The sequence below is a fragment of the Gopherus evgoodei genome, chromosome 14 (assembly GCF_007399415.2).
Source record: "Gopherus evgoodei ecotype Sinaloan lineage chromosome 14, rGopEvg1_v1.p, whole genome shotgun sequence".
Lineage (NCBI taxonomy): Eukaryota > Metazoa > Chordata > Testudines > Testudinidae > Gopherus > Gopherus evgoodei.
The window spans coordinates 3,269,772-3,292,321 of record NC_044335.1 but is presented as its reverse complement, the minus strand read 5'-3'; the positions used below and the strand labels follow the sequence as shown (position 1 = coordinate 3,292,321).

Here is a 22,550-nt window from a genome sequence, read left to right as displayed (position 1 = left end):
CTTTAGGGTGTGAATTGCCACAGGAATGCTCAAGGATTATTGGAGCAGCAGTGCTATGGCAAAGCTTCGGAGCCCCACCGTTGAGCCTGGAAGCGCCTACCCAGCCTTCCCCATAGCGACATCCCCATAGCCAGCCAAAGGCAGCTGTTGAGTGACGTGACTCATCGATGTTTCAGACTGATGGCTTTGATCACAGGACATCGTCTCCAAACACAGGAATGAGGCAAGGCTTTGCACTGGGACCCTTCAGTGAAAACAGAGAAAGCCTGGCTGCCCTTTGCCCAACAGGCTTATTGTGAAATCGGAGTCAAAAGAACGTTCTCGGAGGCATTCAAAGGCAATTCTGGTGCCAGCAGACTGCACAGAAGTGGTCACTTGGAACACATTGGTAGTCAACCAGATCACAGGCCGTGCATCAGCATATGCTTAATTTCTGGCCTGTTGGTTTCTGTGTCTCTTTATTCATTTCTTATTTGTTTTTATAGGATCTGAATTAAAACCTGGAGTTCTGCAGAGCACCCAATCTCAGGTTCCCCCTTGTTGTTCAGCAATCTCTAACTCTTTAGTGTCCAAGGTTCATTATTATTCATTAGCTCACTAGCACTCAGGGTGTGTCTACACTGCAATTAGCCACTAGCGACTGGGCCGTGCCAGTTGACTCACACTCGCAGGTCTCGGGCTAAGGGGCTGTTTCAGTGCAGTGTAAACGTTCTGCCCAGGCTGCAGCCCGAGCTCTTGGATCCTCCAACCTCCCAGAGTCCTAGAGCAGGGCACCAGCCCGAGGCCAGATGGCTACACAGCAAAGAAACAGCTGGGCAGCCTGAGCCACAGGAGCCTGAGTCGGCTGGCATGGGCCAGTTGTGGGTTTTAATAGTTGTATAGACATACCCTGAAAGGCCCCAGCCAAGATCAGGGCCCCATTGTGGCAGGCAGGACATATAGTGGGTGAGAGGCTGCCCTCACCCAAATTGCTTGCAGCCTGAATACACAAGTGCGGCGAAGAGGGAGGGAGAGGGGTCATATGAAACAGAGGCACAGAGAAAGGAAGGGATTCGCCCAAGGTCACAAGCGAGTGGCAGAGCCAAAAATAGAAATCAGGTTTCCTGACTGCCCTCCAGTGACTTTATCTGCCTGAAGTTCCACAGGGACTGACTCCTTCTCAGGGAAAATGAAGCAGCAGACACTGGCCAAGATCTCCAAAGCTGACTAGTCATTCTGGGTGCCCAACATCGGATACCTTAGCGGGACCTGGTTCTCCAAAGACGGGTGCTCACCACTTTCTGACAATCAGGCTCCTTTAAGGAGTCTCCAATTGGGCCCCCAAAAATAGAGACAGCCCAAGTCATGGGGCAGTTTTCAAAACCTTAGCCACTGTCCTTCAGAAGCTCCTCTGGCTAATGTAATAGGACCCCATTCACCAGCATACAGGAGGCATTTTCAAAGGTGCTTAGCAGGGGCTGATCTCTGCTCCCAGTGAAGTTAATGGTTACGATCCTGTGTGTTGTAATAACCCAGTCTGCTCTGATGCGTAGAGCATGGCCACCTTTCCTTCCGCACCCACTTCCATGCCCGAGCCCCACTGGATCCTGGGTTTTGTAGTCCGACACTCCTTTGCCAGGGTATCAGACGTCAAGGATCACGCTGCAAAATCATCTGCCAAAACCACCTGAACTCCACTTGTTTGGCTGCAGTGCAAGCACTGGGGTTATTGTTTTGGCAAAAACAACTGGCGCATGCTCACTTTGGAGCCTGGCTGGATGGGCGTTGTTTTAAACCGTTCTGAACATACGGCCATTTTCCCGGCCGTGTACGGTGTAAGGGATGATTAGCTAACCTCAGCCTCCCCTCAGAGAGAAACAAACCAGCCCCCTGTGTGAGTCAGACATGGAGATCTCATTGTCCGTCCTGTGGCCAGTGGGAGTCAGAAGCGGGGAGGCATATCCTGTCCTAGAACGGGCCAGGCACAGGGGCAGAATAACAAACTGCTGCTTCTAGTGTAGCATCTTTACCGGGGGGTGGGGGGAAGGATGTCTTGGCTGAGAGCACTGCCCAGCCAGTATTGCTCTATTGCATCTCTGTGTTCCCTGCTCCGTCTGGCAGTAGCCAGCTGTGGTCTCTTGTCTGGTACTTAGGTTGTGAGCTTTTCAGAGCAGAGACCATCAGTCTCTTCTGGGTTTGTACAGCACCTGACACAGTTCAGCCCTGGTCCATGACTGGGCCTCCAAGCTGTTTCGGCAACACAACCAAAATGAAACCCAGCAGCTCTGGGAAGGGCCCAGTGGAGGTTTAGGAGACCTCCCAATGTGCAGGTCACAGGCGGAAGACACACGTGGGCAGGTCACTCGATGGTGACCAGGTACCATGTCCATTTCTGAAGCCTGCTGAGACTCAAGGCAGCTGCTGGTACTTCTGGGGCTGCCCTCTCCTCAGTATCAGGGTGATGCAGCCACGCTACCGCCTGGGAGGCACATGCCAGGGTAAGAAGGCTGATGCAGGGCCATCCCTTGGCTGGGAGACGGCAGCGCGGCTGGAAGTGGCGCTGGCCAGCCTGTGGGCGGAAGACGTTCTCCTCTCTGGATCAGGTGAGGACTGGAGGCATTGGGCTACTGAAGGTGCTTTAGATGAGACAGAAAGCTGCAGTCCTGAGCACTGACGGCCATTAACGAGCTGGTGGCAGGAGAAGCAACTGTCCAGCTCGTTTCCTTTCCCCCATTTCTTCAGCACATTCAGGGGGATCTGGGACTTTCTTCACCCCTCCTGAAGCACTGCACAGCATTGCCGTGCGTCTAACAGCGGCCTTGCTTCGCCTCAGAGGTGGCTGCCTGCCATAGGTAGGTGAAGTAGATCTCTGCCCCTGTGTCACGGAGTCACCGGGCGATGCTCTGGAACTCCTCCCCACCAAGCCAGGCATGACTTTGGGGAGCCTCCTCTCCCTTGGAGCAGACTTGTTCAGGGCAAGAAGCTCACACAGCTTCACCTCCTGGGTCTCTCCTTGGAGCATTCAGCATCCTCTGCCCCTCCGTGCGCTTCCCACAGCGAGTCCACCCCAGCAGGGTCCTGGGGAAGCCACCGGGTTCTGCACCCCCACTTCGCAGTCAGACGTGACTCTCAGCCAGCCAGTAACTCAGAGGTTTATTCGATGACAGGAACAGGGTCTAAAACAGAGCTTGTAGGTACAGCGAACCGGACCCCTCGGCTGGGTCCATTCTGGGGGGCAGTGAGCCAGACCCCCAGGTCTGCACTTCACTCGACCCCAGCCAGCTCCAGACTCCCAACCCCTCCCAGCCCCTCCTCTCTGCTCAGCTCCTTTCCCGGGCCAGGAGGTCACCTGATCCCTTTGTCTCCAACACCTTCAGCTGGCACCTTTGCAGGGGAGGGGCCCAGGCCATCAGTTGCTAGGAGACAGAGGGTCAGGCATTTAGGTGCACTGGCCCTTGGCTCTCCCAGAGACTTAAGAACTGACATGGGGACACTGAGGCACCAACACAGTACTCAGAGAAAACATTAAGAACTTTCCCAGTTCGTCACACCCTGTTTGTAGAGAAGTCTGTTCTGGAAGGTGCAGTGTGAGATCAGGGTGGATGGTGACTCTGCAGTTACTTAAAGCTGAAGAAATAGACGTGCCAGGCACTTGCTTGATTTTATTGTCTCTCTGGCCTCGTAATGTGGGCTGTGTTGGGACTCACAGTCTGGCACAGGGAAAGTTAAGAGGGCGGATAGCAGCCAAGTGTAAATTCTAGCTCTGCTCCCTTACCAGGGCATGCAAGCTTCCCCCCACAGCAGACTTGACCGGCTCCCTGCACTAACCCACGGACCTGCCCAGCTATCTGGAGCCTGATGCTGTGCAGCATACAGCTGGCTGCTTTGAGGACCACAGACCTGCTTGATTTCCTCAGCTCCCGAGAGCTTTCTGTAGCAGACTGAGCACCACACCTTGCAGCCCTGCCCCAAATCCCACTCATATCGGAGGAGGAGTATGGCCTAGCAGAGAGAACACTGGCCTGGTATTCTGGAGACCTGGGGTCTGTTCCCAGTTCATCCCCTGGGTGACCTTGGACAAGTCACTTTGCTGCCTGGTACCTCAGTTTCCCCATCAGTAAAATGGGGGTAATGGTACTGATCAACTGATGAAAAGCTCGGGGTTATTATTAGAGAACATGGACCACTGAACATTTCTAAGGTCAATCCATTCCTCTTCCTCACTGCTCCTCAGGGCTCAGGCCAAGAGCACCTGAAAAGGCCAGCGGGGGCTTTAGGGATGCAGGTCCATTGATTTCTCCTTCGTCTCCCCCCCGGTTTGTCTCTCATCCTAGTGGTCCCTCTTGCCCTGCCATGGAAGGAGAGTTCTGACCTTTGCGCTGAGGCTGCAGAAGCCTTCCCCAGGCAGTTTGGCTTTCACAGGTTGTGCTGTATGTGGCATTAATGAGGCTTTGCTTTCTCCTGCTGTTCCCCAGCCCCACACCCTGTGCCTACATGAGAGAGAGCATTCCTGCTCCCCAGATTGCGTCTGACCACGGTCCGGCAAATCAACTCCAGCTCAGGTCAGGCCAGCACAGCAAAAACAAACAGGGAGCAATTAGTTCCGATTTATGAAGCGAGGATTCCTGCAAAGGCCAGGGCAGCGGGCAGGGGCTAGGGGTTAAAGGCTATTGAACCAGGTGCTTCTGAGCCCTGGAGAGCACTGAGGGACTCTTGCAATCCCAGCTTGCACTGCTGCCATCTCCTGAACATGTGCTTTTCCATAATCCTTCGCTGCCCCCAGGAGTGTTAGCTGGGAACTCAGATCTGACGGGAAAGAGTCAGGAATCAATAAAGCTTGGGCTAATATCCAGGAGAAATGGGGCAGGGAAATGTGCCTTGTAAACCCTGCTAAGCTATGGTCAGAGAGCTGCTGGACACAGGTCCAGCTGACGTGCCCGGCTCAGAGAATGGGGCAGCCCACGCTGGTGGGCAGGGCGCCGCCCCTCCACAGACACTGCCTAGCTGAGTAGCAGAATGCAAAGCTGCAAAAGCCGATTCAGAAGCCCAGCTTTGTCTGTGGGGCCGGGGTCACATGCCATGGCTGAGCTGAAGGAGGAGGGGCGTTTCTAGGCTGTATCCCTGGAAATGTCACTGCTCCAGAGACTCCCAGCACCCCAGCAGGGCTGAGGGGTTATCATCAAAGCTGGGGCTTCAGGCTGTAAGTACCTGCATTCCTGAGCTATTAGCCGTCGCCTATGCTAGCAGCATTCGTATCCCTGTTCTTAGGCAACCGAGGAACTCTCTGGCAAGTGACAATCCTGCTGGCCCCATAGCGCTGCGTGGCAGGTGCTTGCGAAGCCCAAATCAGCTTGGCTGGCAGGTGCCTCAGAGTCCCCCAAGGGTGAAGCAGAAGGTTCTGAGGAAGCATCACCCATAAACCTCTCTGCATCAGAGTGTCCCTGAGCGCCAGTCGGGGTTATGATTTACAAGGCAGGATGGCTGCCAAAAATGACCATTTCCAGGTGTTGCCAGCTGTAGGAAAATTGATGGCAACACAAACTGTACCACAGGCCTGTGACTGCTGCTCCGGGGCTGTTTGTGGAGAACTGGCTGAATGGTTCTGTACTGAACCTTTAGGGCATTGACTGACCTCAGTCCTTCTGGCCTCTGCATGGAAATTGATTTTGTTGCTCTCCAGTTCCCCGCAGCAGCTCTCTGCTCTCTGAGTAACAGGCAGTGCCACAGACTTGGAGGGCTTTGGGTCTGTGAGTTCCCGTCCCCCAACCAGGAGAAAGGCTCTCTCCAAGCAGGAGCAAAGCTCGGCCGTGCAAGCCTTTTTGCTTCTTTGACTCCAATGACCTTCCCTTTGCAGCGGGCTTGGGTATTGCCTTGTGCCGATTGCTCTGCAAAGCCCAGCAAGAAAATGAACAGAGCCAGGGTAAAGGTCCCTAATAGCTGGACCCACACCAGTGCCTCGAGCCGTGTATCCAGAGATGTGTGTGTGCACACACGCATAGATGTGCACAATAGATGCATGCACACAGAGAATGCATGCATGTACAAACACGCAGGGCGCATGAGGATGGATGGATGTACAAGCACACGTGTCCGCTCCGGCACGCTCATCTAAATCCATCTCTCCCCACACAGATATGGACTCAAACATGCACTGGTTCTCACTTCACAGCAAGCTGCAGGCTCCCTTCACACCTACATTCTCCTCCTGGTGAAAGAGCCAGGCCTTGTGCAAAGCCTGCAGGGACTGCTGCCCAGCCTGCGAGCAATCCTCGTGCACCACGGTGCTACTTGGATGGGAGGACGGGATGGGAGACACTACGTGCTGCACGCAGGCTGGCTTGGAGGTGTTCACACGAACAAAGCGAATTTCTCTCTCTCCCTGTCCCTCCCTCTCTCCCGGCCTGTTTTCCTTCAGCTGCTGTCCATGTGCTCTGGAACAGCTGCACCTGAATACACAGCCCCTGCCTATCCGTCTTGCCTTCTGTCAGGAGGATCAGTGGTGTTCAGCTCAGCCGAGTCACACCCCAGCAGGGGGCCAACGTGTAAGAGACCCTTAGAAAACCAAGAGGGGGGAAGAGGGAGAGAAAAGCCATGACCTGTGGCTGGAAAGAGGGAGGATGGGCTGAGATAACGGGCTGAGTGGAGTCCTGGGACATCCCAACGGGGAGACTTCCACCTGCTTCTTAGCCAAAGGAGCCGGCAGTGGATGGTATGTCTGTTGGCAGACTGTCTCCCCGGATGACGCGTTACTCTCTCCCTTGCTCAGAGATACAGTCCAGTGCTCTGAGCACAGCAACGGGAACCAGCCCCTCGTGGGGTCTGAAATCCACAGCCTTGGTGGCCACGGGCAAGTCCGGTGGGGGACCACATTTGTGAGATGGAGGCCCAGGAGGGCTCATCTGCTCTCAGTGGGTTTGTGCATCTCCCCAGAGCTGATGCAGCCAATTGCAGGCATGGGACTGGGACATGTTTTCTGACCCACAAGCCTCGGCACCTGGGTTTGGAACCGTCACCTCCAGCAGGTAAACGCACCTGCTGCTCTGTGAGGCCCCAGCTCCCTCTGACCGCGGACTCCCCCCCACAGGGCTCAGTGACCCAGCCACACACTCCAGAGCCTGCTCCAGTCTGAGGAGGCAAAGCTAGGTGCTTTGTTAGAGGGATGGGCAGAGACACATACCGATGGAGATGGAACCTCCCATCCCTCCCTGCCATTGGCCACCTGCTCAGGGCCTGCATGATGCTCACCATAGTAATCACCTTCCTCCTCTCCCCTTCTCCCCATCACTCCTCCTCAGCCACAAAAAGTCCAGCCCCGCACTCCCGTTTACCCATCTCTGCAGAATTGCCCAGGCATTCTCTAGCCATCCAGAGGGCTGGGTGCCCAGCGGCCTGCTAATCATATCTAGGGTCTATCGGCCTATGCATGGGGCAAGGTGTCTGTCTGTCATATCTGCGGGCCTACCCATCTCTCCTTTGAACTGTGTCTATCTCCCATGTCTAAGGGCTGGAGCCATGCAACGACCCCAAATGTCTGTCTGGCCTCTCTAACCACCCACCAGTCCCTGTGGCCATCAGCAGCCCCTGCCAGTCACTAGTATCGTTGCTGTTAGCTCCGTTCCGGCTCTGGGAGCCTAAAGAAAAAGTGCAACATAGGAATGTTTCGAGGGCTCCTGCCAGGAGTAATTTGCTGTGGGACCTGGGGGAGTCTGTAGGTCCCTTACGAACCGAGGTGACTGGCTCCAGTATGCAGGAGATTTACTTCCAGCTCAGACGGAGCCAGGGAGCTGCTCCGGGGAGCAAATTCTCCTCCACTGATCCTGTTGCTGTAAAGCCCCTTCCTCTCCTCTCTCTCCCCCGGACTGTCCTCAGCCAGCTACAGGGATAAATAACCCGTGGCGAGCCCTGAGGAATTCACAGCTGCCCCATGTGCACCTCTGAACAGGCCTCTCTCAGGGGCGAGACAGCCAAATGGCTGCTGCCCCCCACCCCCCGCCTCCACCAGCACCAAAACTGTCACAGGCCGAGGGGGGGAGGGAGCTGGGCCGCTTGCAATGAGGTTTCACTTGGCAGTGGGCACAGTGTGGTCTGACAGGCAGAAGCTCTCGCATTGGAAGGCTCCATTCCCAGAGAGACTGTGAGGAAGCCAAAGTGCTAACAAGCCGTCTCTGGCCATGCTGCGGTGGGAAGACGCACTGGCTGGATGATGGCGGCCTTTGGGGGTTACTGCATTCTAGGGGCGGCAAGGGACAGACTGGGAGTCCTGGCAACATCTACAGTCACCTAGGACAGGGTGCTGCACCCATGGGGAGGGACAGGCGGGACCCTAATTCATGTCAGAGTCATTACTTAGACTGGAAACTGTCTGGGGCAGGGACCATCTTCCTGTTATATACGAGTGTGTGTGTGAAGGGCCTAGTTCAATGCAGCCTCCCTCCCTGTCGTCAGCCCCAGGCAGCACCACAATGCAAATACTAAGGAACAGGAAGCTGTGACTAGTGTCTCGAGACATTTTAATGATGCATCATGAAGTGCTTCCAAAGCAGGGCAAGCAGCTTGGCTCCAGGGAAATAGAAGGGCTCTGCTTGGTGGCACGTTTCTCGTCCTTGAAAAAAGGTGCAGTCCCAGCTGCCCCTGGGTGCAGGGGATTGTACGTCCTCATGGGGAAGGAAAGGAAACATGGCTAACGCCATGGGGGCATCTCTGGAAACCATTCTGCTGGGGTCTGGTTCTGTTTAAACACAATGAGCCAGATTCTGCTCTCAGTGACACGGAGACAAATCTAGAGTAACCCCACGAAAGCTAATGGGGACTGTCCCAGTCGGGTTCCAGCTATAGTGTGGACAGGATAGCAGGAGCAGTGACTCATGCTACGCCCAGCTCCAAAGATAGTTTGTGTAACTCCCCATTCTGCCTGTGTGGTCACCGCCCAGACATCCCTTTCTGCCCAGCGATGCTGATCTCAAGGCTGCTGGGACCCCTCAGACCTACAGTGTGAATTCCACTTCAGTTTATGGGCTACGGGCAGGCAGACAAATGGAATAAGAAAATTTCCCTGCTGCAACCCCCCTACCCTGGAAAGATCCCATCTCTGCTCTGCAGAGAGACAGAGGGGTGCCCAGCTCAGCTGCCACTTTCCACCGGACACACACCAAAGGTGGGAATAAGGTGAGCCCTGCAGCAGCAGCAACCAGTGGCTCAGTGAGCACCTCCTTCCTGGAGAAATCCAGTCACAAAGAGGACCCTGCTCGCTGTTGCTGTGGGACATCATTAGATGTGCCCTCCCAGTCTGACAGGGAACCACTGATAACTACTTTTTGAGTACAATCTTTCAACCAGTTGTGCACCCACCTTATAGTAATTTAATCTAGACCACATCTCCCTGGTTTGCTTGTGAAAATGGCATGTGGGGCTGTATCGAAAGCCTGACTAAAATCAAGATATATCATGGCTACTGCTTCCCGTTCCTCTCATCCTCTAGTAACCTTATCAAAGAAGGAAATTAGGTTGGTTTGGTGTGATTTGTCCTTGACAAGCCCATTCCCCTCCCCATGCTGGTTATTCCTTATAACCTTATTATCCTCTGGGTGCTTACAAAGTGATAGTTTAATAACTTGGTCCAATATCTTTCCAGGTCTTGAACTTAGGCTGACTGGTCTATAATTCCCCTGGTCCTCTTTGTTCCCCTTTTTAAATGTAGGAACTATGGGTATGTCTACACTACCCGTCAGCTCGGCGGGTACTGATCCATCTATAGGAGATCAATTTATCATGTCTAGTGTAGACACAATAAAATCGATCCCCGATAGCTCTGCCATCGACTCTGGAACTCCACCGCGGCGAGAGGCGGAAGTGGAATTGACGGGGGAGCAGCAGCGGTCGACTCGCCACCATCCTCATGGCCAGGTAAATCGACCTAAGATACGCCAGCTTCAGCTACCCTATTCACGAAGCTGAAGTTGCATATCTTAGGTCGACTCTCTCCCCCCCACAGTGTAGATCTAGCCTATGTTTGCCCTTCTCCAGTCCTGTGGGACCTCACCTGTCCTCGCAGAGTTCTCGAACATAACAGTTCCAAGATTGCTTCAGCTAGTTCCTTAAGTACCCTAGGATGAATTTCATCAGGCTCTGCGAATAATCTAACTTAGCTAAATGTTCATTAGCCTGTTCTTTCCCTATTTTGGCTCATGTTCCTTCCCCCTTCTTGTAAATATTATTTGTGCTGAGTCTCTGGTCACCGTTAACCTTTTTAGTGAAGACTGAAGTAAAATAGGCATCAAACACCTCAGGCTTCTTGCTGTCACCCAGTATTAGCTCTCTCTCCCTGCTAAGTAGACAATCTACAGTTTCCTTTGTCTTTCTGTAGCTCCTAATGTATATAAAGAACCTCTTCTTATTTCCTTTTATGTCCCTTGCTAGGTGCAACTCATTTTGTGCCTTTGCCTTTCTGATTTTGTCCCTAATTACTCCTCCTTAGCAATGTGTCCATGTTTTCACTTTTTGTAGGATTCCTTTTTGGTTTTCAAGTCATTAAAGAGTTTCTGATGGAGCCATATTGGCCTCATTATTGTTCCTATCTTTCCTTCGCATCAGAATACTTTCCAGTTGTGCCTTTAATATTGCCATCTTGAGAAACCACCAGCACACCTGAACTCCTTTTTCCCTTAGGTTTTTGTCCCATGGGACCTTATCTACCTGTTCTCCGAGCCTGTTGACGTCCGTTGTCCTTATTTTGCTTTCCTCACTCCTTCCTTTCCTTAAAATCTTGAAATCTATCATTTAATGATGGCTTTCACCCAGGTTGTCTTCCTTCTTCAGGTTCTCAACCAGTTCCTCCCCATTGGTCAGAATCAAATCTCAAATGGCTGTTCCCCTGGTCACTACCTCCCCCAGTGCATTCCAAGAGCTATGGGGCATTGTGTGTCTTGCTATATTACTCTTCCAGCAGATGTCTGGGTAGTTAAAGCCCCCCACGCTCCGTTACTACTCGGGCCTGTGTTTTGGATATTTCTGTTACTTGCTCTAGAAAAGCCTCATCCACCTTCACTTCCTGATTTGATGGTCTGCAGTAGCCTTTACCATGACATCACCTCTGTGTTTCCCCTTTTAGCTTTACCCAGAAACTTTCAACTGGTCTGTTTCTCACATCCTTGTGGAGTTCAGAGCAAGTGTATATATTCTTGATGTATAATGTAGCATCTGCTCACTTTTTACCCTGCTGGTCCTTCCTGAACAAGTTCTATCCGTCTATGCCAATATCCTAGTCCTGAGATTTATCCCACCGAGTCATCATTTAGCTTTGGGACTCGTACTTCCAGTTCTGCCTGTTTACTCCCCATTTGTGTGTAGACACAGAAAATGTTGAGCAGATTCCCCTACTGAGTTCCCTCTTCTTTTTCCTCTGACCAGACTGTACTTTTCCATGTCCTCCCAACATCTAGCTTTCTGTTCAGGTTGCCTTTTCTATGCTTACCTGGGCCTCCCTTTAAACTTGGTTTAAAGTCCTCCTCACTAGGTTGGTGAGTTGGTGCATGAAGATGTTCTTCCTCTTCTTGATGGGGTGGACCCCGTCTCCACCCAGAGTCCTCCTTATCAGGACAGTATCCCATGGTTGAGAAAGCCAACGTCCTCCCCCTGATACCACCTGTGCAGCGATGTATTCATCTCCAGGATGCCCATCCCTGCCTGACTCTTACCCTCCACCCGAAGGATGGATGAGAACAGAACTTGAGCCGCTGGTCCCTTCACCCTCATTCCCAGAGCCCTGGAGTCACTGCTGATCTGCCCAGGGTCAGATCTGACAGTATCATCACTGCCCATGTGGATAAGCAGTATGGAATAGTGGTCAGAGGCACTCAGCAACCGCTATGTGATGTCTCAGATACAGGCCGCACACCTCCGGGGACAGCATCGCAGGCTGGCAGACGGGCGCCTCCACGCTTCTGGGGATGAAGACCCTTTTGCTCTAAAATCACAGCGTGGAGTTTCCAGCTGAGAAAACCAAACAACCAAAAAACAAAACTTAAGGCGGTTTCTGCATCATTTCATTTGTGTCTCTAGCCACGCTGCCCCTCTCGTTAAAGGGCCGGCACTGAGACACTCTGCTCCATTTAAGGGGGTGCATACATCGCACTTGCTTTGCTAAGGAGCCTTTGGTGAGGGAATTCAGGAGTAATTGGAGGGTTCTCCTTTAATAAATGCAGCAGAACACTTGTTGGTTTCAAGACCCGTCTGTGTAAATAAACGATTCTCTCTGTTTGGGAGCAGGTTCCCCCTCTGTTTGTTTAAACTGCCTTCCTGCTTTGACCTGCAGAGCTCATGACATCCCAGGCCCTGGCGATCTCCGCTCAGCATCAGACCTCTGAGGAAGGGAAGCACAGGAAGCCTTCTGCCTGCTTTATTTGGCTAACTTCCCCTCCTGCCTCACTCTCTGGAGTGCTGTGCTTGCAGGCAGAGAACGAGAGGAGGGACACCGGGGTGGTGGTGGGAAATAGAAAGGGAGAGTGAGACAGGACTGAATAGCTCCACCAAAGAGGAGCAGACAGGAAAGGAAATCTCCCAGCAATAACTCATTGGCTCAGGAAGCCAGAGATGGGCAAACACTCCCTGTGTGTCTAAGGAGCTGTTCTGATCTCTCAGGGCTGTGGCAGGCTTTGGCTAACCCCAGCTGGAGGGTTTCTTCTCTGCTGAGCCGCTGGTTTGCAGAGGGTCTGGGAGGAACAGAATTGCTGAACCCCACGTGAATTCAGAGGCTTTTGCTGCTCAGATCTCTTTCCACTTTAGGGGAAAAAAGCTTCATTTTTCCACTGCCGGCACACACCTTCCTCCTGGGGTGAGAGGAAATGCTCTGGCTCAGCCATGCTCCAACCTAGCATTCAGAGAGCTTTATCTTAGCAAAAGCTGTTTTTTTGCTAGGATGATTTATGTGATTAATGGAAAACCCAGAGCTAGGGGAGCAGCTCATGGCTCCTCCAATCCCTGCCTCAGCCAGCGGATATCACTGGAGGGGATGGTGGTGTGAGCAGCTCCCAGCTACTCCACTCTCAAGCCTGTCCCAGCAGACAGCACATCAGGGAATGAGCCCCTATGGGGGACTGAAAGCAACTCCATTCACAGCCTCTCCCAGCGACTGACCTTATGGGAATGGGAGACGAGCACTGTCCATAGAGGATCCTATATCTTCTGCATTCACAGTGTGCAAGATTCCCCCAAGCATGTTTATCAGGAAAGGGCGATAAACGTCAATCTAACCTAGGGTGACCAGATTTCCTGATGTTATAGGGTCAGTCCCAATTTGGGGTTCTTTTTCTTATATAGGCTCCTATTACCCCCTCACCGCCTGTCCCGATTTTCCACATTTGCTGTCTGGTCACCCTAATTTCACCAGGCACACACACACCAACAAACAATATGTGCATTGATGGTCATTGACAATTACAGCTAGGTCCTGGAACCCAGAAGAAACCTGCTGTTGAGAACTTATCATAAGCTGATTTGAGGCACTTGACTCAGTATGTCTTGACAAGTGATGTTGACAATTTGTGTGTTAATGGTTCTGAAGCTTGCACTTTTGGAACCTCAACATCTGCTGTCATTAAATAATTTCAGTCTGACCCTCCCCCCATAATTTCCCGCAACTGTGAAAATTTAAAGCAACCAAAATAGGAAAAAATGCTTAAACATAAGCATGGATATTATCTGTCAAAATCATAACAAAACAGAAACTGAAGGCCAAGCCCAACCATAGACAGCAATACATGGCTGCTGGCTGGGCGGAGCTCAAGGGTAAAGCAGGCCCAGCCCCTCCAAGAGGTGAACTTGATGGGGCAGCGTTTGAAAGCTCAGCTCCTTTTCAGGAAAATGAAACCATCCCCACCACGTGCTGCTAAAGCGCCCTGCCCATCTTAATGTCTATATCTTCTGTGCCCTCCACAAACTAGTCCTTCAACCCTGCATGCCCCACACTTGGGGAACGTGCAGCAGGGAGCAGTGCCTGGGTGCTGGCTCTGTGGAAGCTCTTCTGGGGCATGATAGTCAGGTGCTGACTGTGGGGGCATTACAGCCTGTGGAGGGGGCTGTGAAATCGGCTGGACCTGCCTGGTCTGTCTGTGTCAGGAGTTAGTACAGAAGCAGCATTTGCAGCAGCTCCCCAGCGGTGGGCTGATCTCAGATGTGCAGTAGCACTTCCCACCACAGCCTGTGCCCAGCTGCAGCCTGTTTGACTCATCGCCATCAGCCACCCCCGCAGGGTGCTGTTTGCAAGGTGTCTATGCACCAGAAAGGGCCCCCACCCTGATCCTTGTAAAGTACCGAATACAGGCAGCATCTGCTGGCTTTAAATTCCGGGGGCTGGGAGAGCACCACAGTCCTGTTGGCTGGATGGAAAAGTCCAGGGCAGCCCCATTGGCTGGCCAGGAATCTGCTCTTAGTTCCTAGCCCCTCCCAGGACTTATATAGAGAGATTCTTGTGAATCCCACTAGAGCAAACTGTCCCACCCTCTCCGACACGAAAGGGGAGAAGCTGGAGCAACAGCTGGGAAGACGTCAGGACCTGCAGCGGGGGTGGAGAGGGCTTCCTGCTTGTGTCCGCGCATTGTGAGCCCTTGAACGCCACAAGGGTGAGCCTCTGGAGTGAGTCCCTGGTGCTCCAGCGAGGAGCCAGACTGCCTCTCGGAGCCCTTCCAGCCTGGAGCACACAGAAGTGTCTTGCTGCTGAAGGCTCCCAGAGAGCAGCGGGGCCCTGGGTCTGGGGGCAAACCCCCATGGCGTTCACCATGCTGAGACCCATGGCAGCTCACATGCTCTACCCAGACCTCAGCATGCTCTCCGAAGACGAAGAGAATCGGAGCGAGAGCGATGCCTCGGACCAGTCCTACGGCTGCTATGAGGACCTGGAGACCAGGAGGAAGGTGGCGAGGAAGCCAGGCCAGGTGGTGATGGTGAAGCAGAGGCAGGCGGCTAACGCCCGGGAGAGGGACCGGACACAGAGCGTCAACACGGCCTTCACAGCCCTGCGGACCCTTATCCCCACCGAGCCCATGGATAGGAAGCTGTCCAAGATCGAGACCCTCCGCCTGGCCTCTAGTTACATCTCCCACCTGGCCAATGTGCTGCTGCTTGGAGAGGGCTGCGAGGATGGGCAGCCCTGCTTCAGTGCCATCTATGGCTCCAAGGGGGAGCTGGACAACAAACAACCCCGCAGCATCTGCACCTTCTGCCTCAGCAACCAGAGGAAAGGGGTAAGTCCATCCTCCCAGCTGGGTAGCGCTGCCCCTGCTCAGCCAGCCACTGGCAAACAGGATCCCTTTGAGAAGGGAGGCTGGGAAGGGAGCTCTGCATTTGAACTGGGAAAGGCCCTACCTAGGTATAGAGCGATGTCGCTGGGATGCGTGTGGGAGGGGAGGGTGCTGGGTTTCAGGTGTCGGGATGAATGGAAGCAGAGGTGTCAGTGGGACTCTGTGGGGAGTGCATGGCCGAATGGCAGGAGGATATGAAGGGTGAAGGGGAAGAGGTGACAGCTGGCACAGACTGAAATCAGCACAGGCTGTAGTTCAGACTCAGCAGGATGCTTGTGCGGGTTGGGACGTGCGGGCATTCACTGAGGTGTACCTGCTTTCGGACAAATTCTGCCCTTGGCTACACGCACACAGCTCCCGCGCATGACTCCGGCCTGGGCCAAACTCTGCGCTCTGGGTAAATCCAGAGGAACTCAGCTCCGCAGCACTCCAGATTCACAAGGGTGCCTGGGACAGCAACCTCTGGCCCAATGAAATAACACCCCGGGGACCTGGGCTTGTGTCATGCCTTTCAGCTGAAGGTCTCAAAAGTGAGCAAATCTCATTAGTACTTTTACAAATGGGGAAACTGAGGCCTGGAGGGGTGCAGTGATTCATCCCAGCTCACACCCAGGGGTCACTTAGGATTGGAACCTACTCCTGAGCCCTGTCTTAGGCCTAACAGCTGCAGGGCCAGGCTGCCTCCACAGGCAGATCCAACTTACTAAATAGCTCCTGGACACTGAGCATTTCCCTTAACGTGCACTAGCTGTCCCATTAACACTACTTTAAATGCGTAGTCACGAGAATGCAGGGCTCTTCACTGGATGTGTTCTCACTGTCTTCCACCTGTCTTTTCTACAAGCCCCTGCCTTGCACAGCGCACCTGCTCCGGCGGTTGCATTAGGGGCATCTCAGGCGCTTTCCCTGGACTCCTTGGCTGTCTCACTCTTCATGGAAACGCTGAACTCCTGCCCCTGGGCAGAGAACCTGAGCAGAGAAATTCTAAAGAAGAACAGGCCCCTCTTGGGCGTGGCCTCCTGCAGACGCCTTCTGTGCCAGTATCACATAACTTGTTCTAGTTTCCACATGCTTGGTTTAGATTTAAGGTAGAGGCAGACCTGAGACCAAGCTGTGGATACATTACATTGAACCCCCTTCAGAGCCTGAGGGTGTCTGGGCCCTGGAGTCAGATCAGCCCTTTGTAGGAATAAAATAGAGACGCCAATATTGAGTCTGGACAGAGCTCAATTCCCAGCTGCCCTCTTGCCCCAGGCTGTGGGGGTGATTGCTTGCCAGGCTGTAATTTCACCGCCTCTCACGTTCTAGGTACTCTTTCACCTGGAGTTACCCCATTGCCATTCAGCTCAAGGGAGCTAACACCTTTGGAAAGGCAGATCTGGATACTTCTGAAATGTTTGTTCCTGGCTATGCACGTTCGGGCTTTACCTTCCTCCACAAATATCGTAACTAGGGCCCTACCAAATTCACTGTCCATTTCGGTCAACTTCACGGTCATGGGATTTTAAAAATCATAACTTTCATGATTTCAGCTATTTAAATCTGAAATTTCATGGTGGTGTAATTGTAGGGGGCCTGACCCAAAAAGGAATTGTGTGCGGGGGGGGTCACAAGGTTATTGTTGGGGGCGTTGCAGTACTGCCACCCTTACTTCTGCACTGCTGCTGATGGTGGCGCTGCCTTCAGAGCTGGGCAGCTGGAGAGCGGTGGCTGCTGCTGGCCGGGATCCCAGCTCTGAAGGGAACAGCGCAGAAGTAAGGATGGCATGGTATGATATTGCTACCCTTACTTCTGCGCTGCTGCTGGCAGCGTGCTGCCTTCAGAGTTGGGTGCCCAGGCAACAGCTGCCACTTTCCGGCCACCCAGCTCTGAAGTCAGCGCAGAAGTGTCACGGAGTGTGGGGGAGTCCGGCCCTGCACCCCTCTTTCTGGGACCCACAGTGACTCTCGGCCAGCCAGTAAAACAGAAGGTTTATTGGACAACAGGAACACTGGTTACAGCAGAGCTTGCAGGCACAGTCAGGACCCCTCCCTCGAGTCCTTCTGGGCTTTCAGGGTGCTTGGATCCTAGCTAGGATACCCTGAATTCCGCCCACACAGCCCCAAGCCCAAACTCAAACTTCTTCCCTCCTGCCACTCCCTTCCTTTGTTCCCCTTCCCGGGCAAAGGTGTTGACCTTTCCCCTCCCTTACCTAGCTCAGGTTACAGGCCCTGGCATCGTCCATCCCCTAAAGTCCTCCCCTGCTCTCCCACTCCCCACACAGACAGTCCCTACTGCATCACAAGAAGTAAGGGTGGCAATACCACGACCCTCCTAAAATAACCTTGTGACCTCCCCTGTGACCCAACTCCCTTTGGGTCAGGACCCCCAATTTGAGAAACGCTGGTCTCCCCCGCACCCCATGAAATCTGTATAGTACAGGGTAAAAGCACCCAAAAACCAGATTTCATGGGGGGAGACCAGATTTCATGGGGGGAGACCAGATTTCACAGTCTGTGATGCATTTTTCATGGCCATGAATTCGGTAGGGCCCTAATCATAATCTTCTGCCTGTGACATCATAACCTTCGCCACGGCAATCAGCTGTGAGGTCACAAATAGGATGTTGGCATAATGTGGGGAATAAAGAGCAGGAGGAGATGAACTCAAAAGAGACAGAAATCTTGGGCCTAATCCATAGTTTCCACTCAGGTCCCAGCTCCCAGAAATCAGAGGGAGTTCACTGCAGTCAGGGCCTCAGGATCTGGCCCCTGCTGCAGCTCTGTCCTGAATGGTGCAGAATGAGAGGAGAGAAATACAGAGCCAGTTCATTGTCTCCATCCTCTGTAGACTGTCTCCTGGGAAGGCTGCCGTGGGGCTTGAGCTGGTGCTGGGTCAGGACTGGGAGTCCGGAGTCCCTAAATGCAAAGCCAATCTGGGCAAGCTCTCTGGATGCGCTCGATTACCCTCCGCATACTGCCCAGCACGCTGACCCCAGCGCTCACACACTGCCCCGTCCCTGCACGTCGTCTCCAGGTCAGACAGCCCTTCACACATCCAACCGTTCTGCAGGGCAGGAGGGTACATGGGGCTGCAGCCTGGTGTGACTCCACTGGCTGCAGCAGGCTCCTCCTGAGCTACACACTGGCCAGGCACTCTCACACCCACAATTCTCACTGAGATCTGTCCCCGCTTCCAGCTTCTCTCCCTTTATTTCTCACCTCCTGTCTCTTCCCCCAGCCCCTTGTCCACCTCTCCTCTCTCTGGCTATTGAAGTATTTGAGCTGATGGATTTAAAAAACGCAACAGATGCTCAAGAGAGGTCATGTCCCACCTGCCCATGCACTGTACACCCCCAACATTTGGGCCTGTGCCTGAATGGCAGACCCAGGTCTGGCACCCTTGCCGGTGCTCTGGTCTGCAGCTGTTCTCAGTGGCCCAAGGACTCAGGCATGGGAAAGAGGGAGACTAGACCTCAACCCTTTTGGAAACTTGCCCTTAACCTCAGCGGCTGGAGACGATAACCAAAAAGCCCTCTCACCCCCTTGCATGGCTGGCAGGAAGGGGGCGGGCCAAAGATAAGTATTCAGCTATCGATGGAAGCCACCTTTAGGACCATCTTTCCCTCCCAAGGCAGGACTGCTTCCCACAGAACAGTTACTAGTGCCAGGGCAAGCCCAGCTTTTAACGTCCCAAGCAATGGAGCTTCCACCCCCTCTATAGCCAGATAGACCTCCCCCATCAGGAAGCTTCCTCCCTATCTGCATTTCCTCCCGCTGCTCTGAGACCTAAGGAAGGAGATTTTAGTGCTCTGAGAGCTGATCCACAAGCTCTGGCACGGACAGTTGCAGCAGGGCCTGCACACCAGCCTCTGAGAACAAGGGCACTGTCTCTAAATGGGAAACAAGTATCTGCAGCAGTTGGGATTTCTTTCCCACAGCAAAGATGTGGAGAGAGGAAGGGACTCGTTCAGCAGGTCACTGGGAAAACTGGGACTAGAGCCAAGGCCGTCAGATTCCCAAGTGCCCTAGCCACAGGACTTCACTGCCACTGCTGCCTCTCGCTAGCCGTATTGGTCAGGGTCAGGTCTCTGCATCGCAAAGTCCCCCCCAACATGCGAGGATGGCTGAGGAACACAGGGAGGCTGCATCAGCAGAGCTTTGAGGGGTCCTGGCCCAAAAGGAGGGCTACCACAGATCAGGATTGGGGCAGGGCTGGACGAGCCAGGAGAGCTGCAGGGCCTGGCAGAGGTGCACAGGTTGGGCCTGCGGCTGGGACTGCAGAGTGGTTGGGGTGGGAGAAGCTGTTACAACACCGTCAGCACCGGCTTGAGCCTGGAAGAGGGGATCGACCTCAATGTAACGGGCACCAAATGCTCTGCACAGGGGAGGGCAGGGCCTGGTGTCACATCTCCGTGGAGTGTTCCCAGCCGATTCCCACAGCACACAGGCACCCCGGGGTAGGTCATGTGTTACCATGGTAATCAGGATTCCTTTGAGGGCAAGGCCCCTGCCTAGAGCCAACCCAGGTCCCTCTCTGCATGGCGTGGTGGGTGGAAGTTCAGTCCAGGGGATTCGTTTCCTGAACATTGGCATCTGCTCACGGTACCTGCTGGGACCTCTCCCTGTCGCAGGCCCTGCCCCACATTCTCACACTCCTGAGACAGGCTAAGGAACACAGAGCGCCTGCGAGTCCCAGGCGAGAGGGTCTGGGTGGGGACTGCACCCGCTAGGAGTGGCAGAGCAGGACACCTCATTTTGGTTAGTGCAAAGAGCTCCTCTGGGAAGGCAGGACCTGCTCTGGGGTCATTGTCCCCAGAGACCCCAGGCCTCTCTAAATGGTCAGTGGGGATGCCATGGGGGGTTGCGGTGGCTCCCTGGGGGTCAGGGGCAGGGGCACAGTCAGGTGGGAAGATCCCATGGTGCTTTCCAGCAGAGCAGAAGTTTGTTCCTTAGCCAAAGGGTCCCCTCCTGCCACCATAGGCTGCGGAGTGGCTTGTGACCTGCTCCGGGCTCCCTTGTGAGGAAAGGCTCTCAAGCAGCTGTTTTCCTGGCCAGTGGCTCTCTCTCCTGCAGCCTGCTCTGACGCGTACCAGTCAGGACAACCCTCCCCGATCCCAGTACTCGTGGGTCAGTCCCAGGTCGGTTTTCCCCCAGGGGCTTCACATCAAGAGACGAGGGAATAAATGTAACTCCAAACGGATTTAAGAGCTAAATTCCCAGCTAGTGGGTCCCCAGGAAAGAGACTGGAAATTTCCTCACTTTCCAAAGTAGGGACTTATCAGGATACAATCGGTAGCCAGGGCGCAGGGAGTGGGGAGAGAGAACTGTGCTTTGTAAGGTTCCACCTCTAGAGCTCAGATGTCACATTGACCTTGATGGCTAATCCCTGGGCACCCACCACATAGGATCCCGTCCTCTTGGTCATACCAAGAACAGGCGAGATGTCAGCATGCCAGCTTCAGCCCAGCTTGATCTCCTGCCCTTCCCCATCTCTCAAACCCAGCCCTTCTCTCAACTGCAGAACTTAAAAATCCATCCTCCCTGTGTTCCCTGCCCTGGCTCCGTGGCCATTCTGCCACCTGCCCTTCTGTCATCCAATCGCAAGGCAGAGTACGAGGAAAGTCACAGCACCATACTGCAGCCAGACCTCCCTCTGGAGCCTGAAATGTGACAAGATGACATGGCCGGAGCCTTGAGTCTCAGGGCTGTAGTGCTTGGGGGATGGACTTTCCACCACGCCCTTCCTTTGCAAACACCTCCCCTTCCCATTCCAGAGAGGTGGGAACACACACCTCTGGTCTGGGCTCCCCGTGACTGCCCCAGCTGAACTATGGAGAGGCACAACCTAGTCCGAGTGGCGAAAAAGCCCCAAAGCAGGCCCCTCCCTGAGTGATGCTAGCACGGGCCTTGTTAGCAGAGTCACATGGGATGGTCGCACAGCCATCCCAGATGGAGTGTGGTGTATCACCCCTCCTCCAAAACACGCTGGGGGGCCATGGATGCACAGCTCGGTCTGTAGCAAGAGCCCAGAGGAGTGGAAAGAGCTCTGAGAAAGGGGTGGATCCCACCAGGACTGTGCTGTCCCCTGAGCGCATTACAAGAGTTTTTGTCAGGCAAAGTCCCCAGCAAAGTCAGGTAGAAATGAGTGAGGACTTCCTGCTCCGTTCCATCGTGCTTCTATGATGCACTAGCAAGGCAGCTCCCACAGCAAACTCTGCAGGGGGATCTTCCTGTTCCCCTGAGCGTCTCTACCCCTCACCCCAAGATGCACTCGTCTCTGGGCTTTTCTCTGCCTCCTGCTAGAACAGTGGCTCAGGGCAAAGTCCAGCTGTCTGGGGGCACAGGAATGCGGTGTGGGCATCGTGTCTCCAGCTTTCCCCTTCCTTTCTTGCAGGGCAGCCGGAGGGAGCTTGCGGGCAATTGCCTGAAGGCGCGAGGGGTGAACCCAATGCGAGTGCCGCGGAGATGAGCCCGAGCTGCGGGAGCATCTGCCTGAGGAGCCAGGCCAGGTGGCCGAACCCCAGAACACATGAGCTTGATATTCCAGACTGGGGGGCGGGAAGGAGCAAGGGACCCCTGGAGCTCAAGGAAAGGAAAGCCTGTGTGAGATGAGCCCACACTCAAAGGACTCCACGGAGACACAGGGGGCTGGGGCTGCACCGACTTGGACCGAAAGGCAGGACGATGCTCTAGATGCAAATACGAGAGAGCGAGAGCGACCGCTCCTCTGCCATCCACTGTGCCTGTCCTTCGCGGCCAGCGGGAGCCCGGGGGCAGCAGGGCTCACTGACCCCTGGAAGGGGATGTTGGCCCAGTGGCTGCAGGACAGAGGAGCGGGCAAGGGCGAGAGTGTAAAATATCGTTCAATGGTCAGTGTCGATACAGAGCTTTATGAGAGTTAAGATTATTGCAGGTCTCCATGGTCACTGTTTTGTTTTTCATATTCAGCAGGTTTGAAAATAAAAGTTATTTTTTTGATCATTTGTTGGCTCTTTTTTCATTGTTTCCCCCCCCGTTATGCTCAAGACACACAGCTCCAGCTGCAGGTGGAGGGCTGGGGGTCTCCCCCGCTGAGGGGGCTGACAGCAGACTGGCTCTGCTTCCCCCAGGGGCCTTTTGCTTCTGCTCTGGAGGTCTTGATCGAGTGCCAACCTGGTCTGGCCTGCAGTGTGCCCGCTGATAACCATGGCTGGTGCGGTAATGCAGAGACCCTGGTACTCCAGGAGTCATTCTGTGTGCTGCCACATGGGCTTTGGTGAGGCCTTGGCTCAGGGAGGAAGGAGGATCATGGGAAAGG

The 22,550-nt window shown here is 54.0% G+C and overlaps 1 protein-coding gene across 1 annotated transcript; it reads left to right on the top strand.

Annotated features, from left to right (window-relative positions):
• The first annotated feature begins 14,412 nt into the window (after positions 1-14,412).
• Positions 14,413-22,234, top strand: TCF15 (transcription factor 15). The gene is made up of 2 exons (XM_030533321.1): positions 14,413-15,215; positions 21,648-22,234. Exons 1-2 carry the CDS (start codon positions 14,739-14,741, stop codon positions 21,720-21,722), a joined length of 552 nt encoding a protein of 183 aa, XP_030389181.1. The 5' UTR covers positions 14,413-14,738; the 3' UTR covers positions 21,723-22,234.
• The last annotated feature ends 316 nt before the right edge of the window (positions 22,235-22,550 follow it).